This window comes from Haliotis asinina, chromosome 3 (genome assembly GCF_037392515.1).
Source record: "Haliotis asinina isolate JCU_RB_2024 chromosome 3, JCU_Hal_asi_v2, whole genome shotgun sequence".
In the NCBI taxonomy this organism is placed as follows: domain Eukaryota; kingdom Metazoa; phylum Mollusca; class Gastropoda; order Lepetellida; family Haliotidae; genus Haliotis; species Haliotis asinina.
Window position 1 is genome coordinate 72620933 of NC_090282.1, and position 13687 is coordinate 72634619.

A 13687-nucleotide genomic window follows, 5' to 3' on the forward strand; every position below is an offset into this window, starting at 1 on the left:
CTCCCAAATTTACATGAAACACAAACACAAACAGTTTTCTTTTTAAAATACATTTATTCGATCATAATCAAAGAATGGGGACGAAATATTGTTGATAAACATTAAACCTATGCATGGTCTTCATACAAAATAATCAAAAGCATCAATGAAAGGCAACAGATTACTTAGTAATCGGTATATTTTTATTATTTTGTAACAAAAAATAACTTGTTCCCAAAGGGATGATGTATAAAAATATGATCACAGATGCATGAATTTCTGTTCATTAAACATGTATGTACACAACCCTGTGACAAGATGATGAACACAATCACATCAATATGTAATCTTAAAAGGATTTCTCACACTAAAATACTGTCAGAAATAACAAAAAAACACTCTGTGTTTTTGCTGCTACCATGCATTCCTAACATTTACACACCTGCAAACATGTTGAAATGACCCACATCAGCCTGATCATGACTGGGCATTCAGTGAGATGCGAAAAACAATATATCAGACTGTAGTTGGCAATGAGGTCACTCAGCCAGGTATGACGACAGACTGTCGACTCAACTGGGATGGAATACATGTGCTGCCTACGGGCACAAAGTTCCATCTCAAAGATACTTTATGCCTTTCCATCTGTGCTGAATATGTCTCATCTGTTGATTAACATCTTACGTGTCTTTTTTTAATGAAGTTTATGTTGAGATATGTAAAAGTGTATGATACCCTTAGAAAAGCTCAATTCCATGTTATTAAATGTCTCAAACCATTTAGTTGGCACGACCACCCGATGATCAACAGAACTGGATATTTCTTGTAAATTCTTATGACATACCGTTTGCTTCCCCAGTTTAATCCTCTAAAGGATTATCTTATCTCAGCTGATATCTCTATGCCCCAGCCAGACCCCAACCACCATCTGTGACACCCTGTCCTGACGCATCTTTTGAGACAATGCCGCCTACCTGTTTCTTTATACAGTGATAATGAGACTCCTTGGTAGCTACATCCTCAATAGTTTCTGCACTAAAATTTTACTTTTTGCACCAGCTATTGTATATAATAAAGCTTTTATTTCGGAATGGGCATTTAAAAAGTGTCATTTGCAACAAAATATCATCGCACACTAATTTGCATTAAGTCATGGTCTGTTCCAAATAAATTGCTTTGGAAAAAACAAATCCCTCATTTTTGCATTCATCTCTCCTCAGTAAATTCCTTTTTGTACGTTATCTATCTCCAAACCACTCAGACTGTAGTAAGGCCGAACTTTGTTTAATAGATATTTCACATTTTCACATAGTAACTACATCAATTGTCAAATGCAAAATTATCAAACGCAAAAAAACAGTTGTTTTTCACTCTATTTCCTACAGTACTTTAGTTCCACAACAACAAACTGAGGTACAGTAATTGTTTGTTGTGGCTGAAGCAACACATACAACCAATCTTGTATACAACTTACAAGAGTTAACAACCAAGAATGATTTTGAAGTAAAACAAGACAAAAATGGCATTTGCCTGTATGGTAAAGTTTTAAAGCTACATTACAAGTACACCACTTTAAGATGCATGTAACTATTCAGGGATGAGAATGGAAATTTTCATTTACAGCTGAAAACTAGTCGGGGGTCTGGGGGCCACCGGCCCCCAGCCAGGTCCAGGGCGGAGCCTGGTCGGGGGCCCAGGGGGGCGACGGCCCCAGGAAGCTCCTGGGATTTTGGCATTTTACACACTAAATGGGGCTTCTAAAATCAATATTAACACTGTATATATATTTAGACGTTTCAGAAAAATGACCCTGGGGATGTAAAAAAACGCGGATTTCCGCGGATCCGCGGAAATTTCTCATCCCTGAACTATTTAAAAAGAATTTTTCTTGCATATAAAGTGATGATGACATTGAAATAAATATTCTATATTAGATAAAACTGTAAAGATGACCGAGATCAATTGTTCACTTTAGCCAAGGCTGAAATACGACTGTTGGTCATGATTACATATTTGAAGAAACAAAAACATTTGATGTCAAGGAACTTGACTCCTTCATCATCAAGACTCACAACACAATTGGACCTTGTGTAAACAGAACACTTTCAAACACAACCATATAGACCCAATTTCTACCTAGTAAACAAATTTTAGTTTGCCGACTGATCAGTCTAAGTAAACTTAGTCTCAGTGTTATTCATTACACTTCTGCACTGAGTCATAACAAACCTGTGTAGGAGGTCACATCTGGTAACCCTTGAGTGCTCTATGACCCAATCAAACACAAGATGGCCAACCAGATGTAACAAATCAGACAACAGCTTAGATATTATTCTCACTTAGCATACTAAGTTTTACAGCCAAGACTGTAACTGCCAGATATCTTGTGGTGTTGGTTGACCGCGACCATACTTGCATTTTACGTCCAAGACTGTAACTGACCGATGTCACTTGGTGTGAGTTGAACTGCAACTCATCGAGGGGGATCAGCTTATGCATTTTGATGCTGATTTTAGGGGTCAAGTTAGAGGGTCGGCTTATACAGAGTAATATATCGTACTATTTAGATTTCGTCAAGACTTACAAAATTCCCCAGTCACTGACTATGATCCCTCAAAAAACAAAAATCTGCACAAAGCACAGATATTTGACCTGCAGTAGATACGCTTTGGGCTTACTATTGACATAGTTACCATTAGCTAATATTTCCTCTAATTTCAGTGACTGTTTACTCACTGTTGACAGTGCTGTAGCATGATATATGTGCTTCATCCAGAAGTGATCGTATGAAAAATAGAATTAGGACTCATTCAGATACAAACCTTTTCGAGGTAAAAAGCTCAAAGGCATGTGTGAATGTCCACTTTCACGATTTGGAAACGCTGTGTTCTGATTGGTTTATCTCAAAGGTTATCTGACACAACCTCCTACTAGGATTTGTAACGCATAATACTGAGACTAAGTTTACTTGGCTTGCAGAATGATCAGTTGTCATCTTGAAAAAGCAAATTTAAAAAAACATCAGCTAGCCTACAAGTCTGGATAGCAAAACATCCAAAGGTCTGACGTGACTTCAAATCGTAGTCTCAGCTTTGTTCCTACTCAAGTTCCTAGACTGAGAGTTTGAGGACAGTCACAACAGGGACTACTATCGTATAGCACATATTTCTCTGACCCAACGTCCTGTTTCCAGTAGCTAGAAGCAAGGGACAAGTTCATCCAGCTCATAAAATTACATACACTCATATCAACATGTTACTCACAGAATCCATATTGTGGAAGACAATAAGTTGTCCTTCCAAGACATCAGTTCGTCTCATGATTACGAGACAAGAGAACCTATTGAACCCATGGCCCCCAAAACAGGTGAAAGCTGTATCATGACCTAATATCAATACACTGATATCATTATGAATCATCACAGTCCCAGTTTGTGTGGCACTCAAATAAGACTAGCTGGAATACATACCGGTTAATATGAAGCTGTATCGTCAAAACAGAGATGAGTAATACAGGATAAATACAAAAGCTTTTTCAAAACTTTCTCACACTACACAGAAGCAGATTCATCTATCTCTCACCTTGACCCGTTCTCCCTCCTCTCATTAGCTGGTGCAGCATGTACAGAGGTGCCAGTAAAGCATCAACGTAGACGAGGTCAAGGTCGTCCTTGAAGGCATAGAATCAAAAGGACATGTTTTGATGTACATTTCTTCATCAACCATGTACATCTGTATCCAAGGTAGTGATTACTAGGGGCAATGGTCCTCCCAGTCAGAAGCTACCTGCACTCAGGACCTGTGTCCTTGGGGAACTGAAGGAGGTAAAGTGGAACATACCAATCATGCAAAACAAAACGAGAGTATAAAAATACCGCATCTGAATATCTATACCTTGAGCTATTATCATTGTATATTACTTATATGTCACACATGTTCTACCAAATATCTCAGCTTCACATCTTTACTTCAGAAAATCTGCCATGTGTTTATTAACTTGTTCCGGAGTGTCCATCATGACCCAGTGACTAGCTTCCTCTATGTATTTGACTGTGTGATTCTCTACAACAGAATTAGCAGCAGCAGCAAGACCAGTCTCCAAGGCAACATCCTTGCAGCCCCAGATGGTCAGCACCGGGCAGGAGACCTTTGGAAGCTTCTTAGCTGGGAACCGTGTTGTAGCTCTATAGTAATTGATGGCACAAGTTGCAGCACCTGGAAAAAAAATATGGGGTACATGTCGATACAGGGTATACAATGTTATGTTATGTAGTGTTGGGAAATGGTTGAAATCTCACAATTGATGACTGCTTCACTACCGACGAGCAATCATTGAAAAAATTGGTTAACATCATTTTTTAGATTTTCCTTTTCAGGTTGTCTATGCAGACAAGTATAAACAAAAAATCGTTTGGTTATATACTGTTTTTTGTTTCATTTAGAAACAGCACAAATTTCCACATCCAGTGATCACAAATACAGTCAAATCCCGATGAATTGAATCACTGGGGACAAAGTAATATATTCAACTTATCGATGTATTCAAGACATAGGTATGTCTATGAGGGTAGAAAAAATTGTTGGGACTGACAGGTATTTAGGGCTAAACATAATATTCGAGACACCGGCATTTGACTCACTGGGATTCAACTGTGTATCATGGAGAAATACTCCTCAGTTTTTGCAGAATATGCCATCCTGACTTTTCAGCAAGCGAAGTAAGTTTTCTAAGAATAAAAGATGATTTCAGGCCCCAACAATTTCTAAAATATGTTTCATCATCAAGTGTTTCAAACACTTAAACAGTAGTTCCAAATCTGTTTATGTTCGATTATGAGAAAAATGTGATCAATTGCTTGGTCAACTGGTAATGGCAACCAAGCCTTGATTATTTCAATCAATCAGAACACCACTAGTGAAATGATCATATGAAAACTGCATAAGTTAAGTTGTCCACTGTTCAGTAAACTCACCATTACTCTAGGTAAGTGCCACTGTACAATACAACCTTACCACCAAGACAGTCATCAAGTCTATGTTGAAGTATGTGGCTTACAATCACCCTACTGCTAACGTTGTTTTGTACAACAGCACCCAGGAATAGAGTCATTTCTGTGGCCTTGGAATCAAGTCCTCTTCTAACTGTCAAAATATAAGTCCAAGATGTGTCCTTCTATTATATTGGAGTATTAAGCTCTATACAGTAATTACCTGGTCTGGAGAAAGCGTATTTATAGGCTTCAATATCCTCAGCGCTACATTTTCCTGAGGTGACCCCACCCTGACGCCCTGTGAAGATTCTTTCTATGGCTTTCAGGTCATTCACTTTCAGCATCAACTCAGGGAGACACGGAACTTGGAAGAAGAACATATACCTGAATAAAAAACATGAAGCCAAATATTCACAACACCACATACTTCAGCTAAACTGCAACTGTAAATGTAAAGTATACTGTACTAAATATCAAAAGCTAGAATCTATTTCCACTCATAACAACATATGCTCCCCCTTCCTCCCACCCTCTTACTGGTTGACAATATGTTCTCCCTTCCTCCCACCCTCTTACTGGTTGACAATATGTCCCCCCTTCCTCCCACCCTCTTACTGGTTGACAATATGTTCCCCCTTCCTCCCACCCTCTTACTGGTAGACAATATGCTCCCCCTTCCTCCCACCCTCTTACTGGTTGACAATATGTTCCCCTTCCTCCCACCCTCTTACTGGTTGACAATATGTTCCCCCTTCCTCCCTCCCTCTTACTGGTTGACAATCAGTTCCCCATTCCTCCCACCCTCTTACTGGTTGACAATATGTTCCCCCTTCCTCCCACTCTCTTACTGGTTGACAAATAAGTTTCAACAAACGGCTTGGCAAATGTCACTAACAGTAATAACAAAATCATACATGCACAGAGTCTATGGCATGATGTCTAACTGAAATGGAAAGTAATGACATTTGAAAGCACAATTTTTTTTAATGTTTCACTAACAAAAACATGTCTCCTCAGTATTCTTATTCATTAGTTCAAGTTGTTACTGAACTGGCGGCCAAATGAAACATCACCAAAATAAAAACAACTGTAAATTGTCAAAATAATTGTCAGTCTGCTTGTAAATAGCTAAAAATACATCACTCGAACACAACGTTTATTCCCAGTGACTAGTTGCAGTTGCATTTCGTATTTTGTGAAAAAAGACAAATTTACATGAATAAAATGGAGACTGTGCACAAAGTCACTCATATAAAATTAGGGTATAAAAGCTAACCTTCTCTTATATTATGTTAATCGACTGACAACCAGGAACAAACAGCAGAGAAGGGGGAGAGAGATAGAACAGACACAAGAGCATGTAGCTAGGACCATGTGATGTTGCTAATCCACCGATAGAAGACTTGCTACACGCCTACGACAGACTGGCAGTACTGCAGACAATGCCCAAGAGTGGTAGACAAGGTCACTACCCAAAAAGAAAACTGGTATTTACAGCTCTTTTCTTAGATGAACCAATACATCACTGTGACATCATCAAGTACCAATAGCATTTGACATCAAGTCAGCAGACAAACTGTGACCAGCCAACTCCTCAGTCATGGTCTCTGTGTCAATCAACCTCTAAAGGGCATGACGCCAGCGTGCCAGATTGAGATGAACCAGGAGTGTGCCACACTGGCAGTAGTGAAACTGGTGAAGAGTTATCTCTGGTGACAAAAGCAAGTTCCAGCTCTTCAAGATCTGTCCCCAATTGAGTACCTTTGGGAATAACTTGGACGTCATATTCGTCAATTCCAAAATCAGCCATTGATGAGGCAGCTGCTTTCTTAAAGGAATGGCATCGGATCCCTAATCAAGATGTCAGAAGACTCAGCTACTCAGTTTGACGTTGGATTCTGGCCTGCATCAGTACTCAAGATGGCCACACCCAGCACTGAACAAGATGTGCTCCCAGAAAGTTGTAAAAACTGACAGTCGATTCTGCATTGAATACCCCAGTATCATTCATGTGATCTTAGATCACAAGTGGCATCGTAGTACTTCTTCTTGTTAAACATTAAATACTGTTCCTGAATGATTGATTTTTGCAATAAAACGTTTATTGTTATGATATTTAACTTAAGTTTTGTTTAAGACCAGGACATTGTTTGGTGCCGTTTCTTTTGGACGCTAGTTTATAAGTAACTTTGTTCCAGCTCCCACCTAATAATACTAACATGGAATTTTATGTCTTCTTTCTGAATGTCATATTTTTGACAAAGTTCAAAATCAGGGTTCTGTAATTCCATGATTTATTTTATTCAAGGTTTGGCATTTGCATAAATTTGGTAATGTTACACAGTAATATGAGGAATTTCTGTTCACAAACAGCCAAGAGGTTTAAAGATGAGCTTTTAAAAGTATGTATAGTTTCACATTATCTATCTATACATATGCAATATCTTTCAACAAATATCAGTGTGGGCTTAACTCAGGAGAGAGAAAAGTACATTGCAATGGCCGGGTTACGAGGGATAAGTGTGGTGGTAGAAGGGAGATAATCCCATGGATGAGTGATTTTATGTTTGCGTCAGGGAGCAAAGGGATTCAAGTTTCCATGTAACTGTTACAATGGAAATGGAGATAAGCAATACAGCATGGTCAGGATATAAGTAAAAATTATACTTATTTGTGCATCATGTCCAAAGAGCATGATGATCTGATGCTCATGGGTACAGATGTCACAGAAGAAACTCAAGATATTTTTGTTACCAAGATTTCTTGAACTGGGTCCAACTCTTCTGCATGAAGCTTCGGAAGATGCCTGGATGGGGACAGTTCAGCACAATCAGTTTGTCGACCAGTTCTGGATGGTAAGCAGTGAAGGACCAGGCAATGGCGCCACCCCAATCATGAGAAACAAGTACACAGGACCTGTAGCCTGAGGAGAGAGGAGCAGGTGTCCTGTGGAATCATGTTTAGACTCCATAAAACACACAAGAAGCATAAAACTACTTCTATGTGAATATTTATCTTTTGATCACACTTATTCATACTTCATTGATACAGTGTAGCAAGAGAGTGTATTCTGTTTAAATTGATAGCTGACTTAGATGGGGAACATAGAAACTCCATTTGTGCAAAAAGTTTGAAAAATGGACATTCTCACGAACAACTTTCCAAGGATAGAGTGGTAAACTAGAGCTCAATTTCTATGACATAAATTCTTTCTTGTTGTGCAATAACAGAACTCAGAAATATAGCGGTGGTTTGCAAATAACTGATTTGGGACCAGACAAACCAGTGAATGACTTAATATGCATTGATCTACAAAAATATGATGACATGCATCAAGTAAGTCGGTGAGCCTGACCACACAGTCCCATTTAGTCACCACTTAGGACCACTTTCGAATATTAATATCACCTAGAGCTGGGATGAGTTGTTTCAGATCGGCTACCATCTTGGACATCTGGTAATTTTCAATACCGGAAGGCTTGTCCGAGTCACCATACCCTCTCAGATCAATGGCCACAACCCTGGATTAAAACAACACAGGTATTCATACTAAGCGAAATAGAAGAAGAACAAGGGTCATAGGTATTGATGTTTGTGAAATCAGAACTTTCACATGATTTGTATATCTTTCTGTTAAGGTTGGTAAATATAGCATGCTAATACTGTTTGTTTGTTACTCTCTGGTGGATGGAGATTGGTGAGTCTGTGAAAGATGGTTGCATTCTGATTGTTGATGACTTTCTGATCATCCGAGTGACTTTATGATGGGGTGGGAAGTATTATGATCATGTGAATGGGTAACTTTCTGATGAGGTGGGTAACATCATGATGGGGTGGGAATGAGCAACTCTATCATGGGGTGGGTAACCTGATGATCATGTGAGTGACTTTCTGATGGGTGGGTAACTTCATAATAGGGAGGGGTTGAGTAACTTTCTGATGGGGTGGGTAAATTCATGATGATGTGATGGATTTTCTGGTGGGGTGGGGGTGAGTAGCTTTCTGATGTGGTGAGTAACTTCATGATCATGTGATTGACTTTCTGGTGGGGTGGGGGTGAGCAGCTTTCTTATGGGGTGAGTAACTTCATGATCATGTGATTGACCTCCTGGTGGGGTGGGGGTGAGCAACTTTCTGATGGGGTAGGTAACTTCATGATTGGGTGGGGATGAGCGACCTTCTAATCAGGTGGGTAACCTGATGATCATATGATTGACTTTCTCATGAGGTGGTTAACATAATTATGGGCTGGGGATGAGGGACTTTCTGATGAGGTGGGCAACTTGATGATCATGTGAGTGACTTTTTAATGGGGTGAGTAACTTTCTCATGGGTTGCATGACTTTCTTAAATATAGTTTCATGTTGATAGCCAGGTGTATCTGATTGGACGGGTGATTTATTTCCTGGGCAGGTAATCTTTTGACTTCTTATTGCAAGGTTGGAGCAGGTATTATGGGAGGACCTACCTTGCAAACCCAGTAACATAATGAGAGCAAGCCTGGGATTTTAACACCTTGTCATAGATTTATGGTTGTGTCAAAAAAACACAATTTTCTGGTTACCTATAATCCTTCTTGAACTCGCGCAGTTGATATCGCCATGAGTACCAGAATTCTGGAAATCCATGCAAAAACAGCATCAGTGGCTTGGTCTCATCTCCCTGGGCAACATAGTGGATCCTGACGTCCTGAAATAAGAAAAAAAGCACTTAAAACATGGCACAGTATTGGCAACATCAAACGAAATAAACACTGGCACGTGAGCCCAAACCAGGTTTGTTGGCATTAAATGTGTCTCTTTTTCAGCTGCACACAGGTTAATTTCCATCAAGGATTTACAGCAGAATACATCTGTTTGCTAGAAAATATAACATTTTCTGAACAAGAGCTTATTTTATATTCTCTACACTTGTCATGTCTTCATACCTCTACATGTCGTATCAAAGACTTCACCAAGTGTTTGGTCATTCACAAAAGATAACAAGTCTATTTAATGATCAAATACAAACACTTGAGACATGGATAATTCTGTCATTTCGGCCCTTTACAGTTTCAGACGCACTGGCCAGATTAAGTTAATACAGTTTCTACTATTTAAAACTAGCTGATACCAAAAAGAAACTCTGAAAGAAAACAAGATGAGAACATAATGTGTTATTCCTTCTTGATGTGATTGTACAACACATGGTTCAAACTTCAGTTCACCTGAATTCATTTTTTTTAAACTATTTTGAACATTTCATTTACCTATTCAATCTTTTGACATTTTGTCCATTATGACAAGATTATCAAACAATACTATAAACTAGATCAACTATTGTATATTGAATTTATGTTCTTGAATGAGGCATGTCAACAGGTTTTTCATGATCTAACAACAAGACGCATGCTGAATGTTTCAAATACCCTTGTCCCAGTGAAATTCATGATGCATGTTATTGTTCAAAATTTAGCACAACACTAAATACCATCATGTTTTAGTGCCACATTAAGTAAATTTACATTAAAAAATGTAGACAATGTCACACGCTATCTTCATGCCATCTGTCTCGAACAGACAATATGGTCCTGGGTTAATCCTCAACGATGCACCAGACAGGAAGTGCACTGTCTATACTGGGCCTGTACAGTATTGAGGTGCAGTATTTAAGGTAACCACCCATGTATGGTCCAGTGGTTTGGTCTACTAATGCCTACAGGGACAAATAGCTACAGGGAATAATAGCTACAAAAATTGCTGTGACAGCGATACGCTTACCAGCACATGCGTGGACTGTACCGGTTAGTGTGCACCAATACCTACACTAATACCTACTTTGGCTATACTCCATCTCACACGGTCAAAGGGTAGAAAACATATTGAAGGATAAAACAGAGTGAGAAGGAAATGTTTAATTTATTGACAGCGATTTTTCTTATTGAGAAGGAAATGTATTTACTTAAAATGCTTGTAACCAAAAGCTTCTTTGCTAACCATGGCAAACCCAAAGAAAGTCTAGTACTTCACATCACAGAAAGGAGGACAGCAGATACTACTAGATGGATACAGATACAGACTCTACAACCGACGACAGACCTGTATACAATGGAAGTGTGTTCACTGAGGCTGCCATGGTAAGTGTCCACCTCTCTGGACTTCACTCTCTGGAGGAAGGTTCAGACTCCCGGCTTCAGTGAAGCCTACCAGCAGGATTCTGAAGTCAGCAATTGGGTGCAAAGAACAGCAGCACTTACCCTCCTTCCAGTGGCAATACTGGATCAAGACCATGAATGACGCCCCTGCCATTGCACAGAAGGATGCCTTCCACGACTTCGTGGGCTGATGACCATGCCAAGTTCCGAGCAGGAATATGGAACCACCACGAGATGCAAGGCCCGAGGACGAACAACCATCTCGAGGGTTGGCATTCCCACCTCAACAAGACTGTGCAAAGGGCTCACCCTAACATTTTCGCTTTTGTAAAATTGCTGCAGAAGTTGGAGAAAACTGAGAGAAACAAGGTGGTGCAGATGTCACATGGTGCCCGTCCCTCACCCCGTAAGAGAATCTATGCAGAGATTGACCAGAGACTAACAAGACTGAAGGACCAACTGACAACTGGACTCAAGACCCCCATGGAATTCCTCTCAGCTGCTGGACACTTGATTAAATTGGCATAAATGACACAAACAGCTTGAAAGGCTTCAGAAATGTATATTTGTACATATGTAAATAATTCACATTGATTCATCTTAATATATGACTTAGAATGTTCTGTCATGTAATCACAATTAATAATTCAATAATATGTAATGTAATGTAATTTTGTGTGAAGAAATGAAAGTGATATGATTAAACTTTATAAAATGTCATTTAAAGTCTGTGTTTTGTATTCCCTGTAGGCATTAGTGCACAATGAAGTGGGACCTACCACTTCAGTGAAAGGGTAGAGGCAGTATAATTTGTGACCACTGGTGCATAAGATTGTGTATTTAAGACTGTAGCTATTTGTCCCTGTAGGCATTAGTAGACGCCACCGGTCCAGTACAGTTTTGCTTGTTACATGCCACTAACGAGAAACAATTATTGGTCCATTACTGGCTCTGTACTGTTCTACACCCAGTTGTATGATGTTAGCTGGGCAGAAACGAGAACATCTGACAAAAGACCACAGATCCAGCATTGCTACTCTTGCAGTAAAGTGACAAGCTTTGATTTCGTGGGATAACACGTGATCTTTCGGATTGCAGGTTCCATCTGTGTACCTGACTATGAACCATCTGTCCATGTCTGATGTGACAGTTACAGTGTTTGCACTGAATTATTGGTTGGAATTTTCAAAATCCAAATACAATCACACAACTTGGTTCACAAATAATATTATCCAAACCCTTCTTTTTTTAGCTGTATAACCATGGTTAGTATAGTCGTATACCAATAATGGTAGAAAACATTCATGAATTAATGTGTGTTCATGTGACCATGGTAACAGAACTGGGGTGTACCTTGATCACGCTGACAATATCACTAGTTTAGTGTGAAATATCACTAGTTTTTATGTTTTATGCTTATCTGTTTGCGATATGATATCAATGATTATTACTGCTGTAACAAGGTAGATTGTAGTAATCAATTCCACGTGACTCAGCAAAAGTGACTCTCTCTGCCCTTTAGTCCAAAGTCCAAAATATAGGACTACCTGTCTCACCTGTCCACACTCATGACACTGCACATTGCAACTGTGAAGAATAAGTTGTCCGCTTGTGGAACTTACTGCCGTACTTTCTAAACTGACCGTAACGGTGAATAACAAATCTGAAACTTCTGCATCATTCAACACTAAGAATTAATCAAAATCCCCGCGTTGAAATACGATTTGTTGACTCACCTCCAAGTGAACGTAGCCATGCGTTCCCAGGTCAGGGTCGTTTAGAACTGATGGCATCACATCTCGCTTCTTGCGGGAGAAAAATGCAATAGGGTGCTTCACAAAACCCAGAGTTAAAGAGAACAAAACGAATGTTGAATAGAAACAACCAAGACCAAATGATATCAACCTTACGAGAATAACTTCGATCGCCATACTTCCTGGTTGGGAGAGCCAAAAGTGTGACGGGAGTGAATACAAACGAAATTCAGCACGACCCTTGTTCAGTACTGCGCGGACTTTGACCCATGTCATAAGTTTGCTGTGTCATTGATAACACTGTACATAGTATACAGATGTGGTGATTGCATAGGTAGATAGCTATAACGTTAAGCGTACAATGTCTCGTGGAACAACGCAAAGATAAGCTCGCTGTTAATATGTTTTGGTGCAATTTATTTCAACGATCGAGACATATTCTCTCAGACTAATCAGTCCACTGACACACTATGTGTTGTTACTACAGGATACTGCCTTTTTTGTAATACCATTTCTATTAAACGATTTAGTATCAAACGAGCGAGTTTCAAAAAGTTTAATAAAAATGGTATTTTACGGAAGCGAGTTCAGTATTCTGTATATTCCTCCCCAATAATAAACTGATAGAAACTGCGGCGAAATATGCCCTCATTGTGATGACTCTCAGGTTTCCGCGCGTCAAGCAAGGTTTACAGCATCTGTGTAATTAGCATTGTGACGTCTTAACTGTGAACCATTATGACGTCATACGTCTCGCAGCATTACAGTAGAGTAATACTTAGGAGATAAACATCATGTGTTGGCCAATTTCCGGGTGTTATTGAGTATTTG

General features: G+C 39.4%; 1 protein-coding gene across 1 annotated transcript; it reads right to left on the reverse strand.

The window, feature by feature from the left end:
• Positions 1-34: 34 nt before the first annotated feature.
• On the reverse strand, positions 35-13105 carry LOC137278433 (epoxide hydrolase 4-like). The gene is made up of 6 exons (XM_067810759.1): positions 12839-13105; positions 9534-9658; positions 8378-8490; positions 7724-7892; positions 5190-5353; positions 35-4193 (listed from the first exon to the last, which is right to left on the reverse strand). The coding sequence occupies exons 1-6, from the start codon at positions 13031-13033 to the stop codon at positions 3943-3945; spliced, it is 1017 nt and encodes a 338-aa protein (XP_067666860.1). The 5' UTR covers positions 13034-13105; the 3' UTR covers positions 35-3942.
• Between the last annotated feature and the right edge of the window lie 582 nt (positions 13106-13687).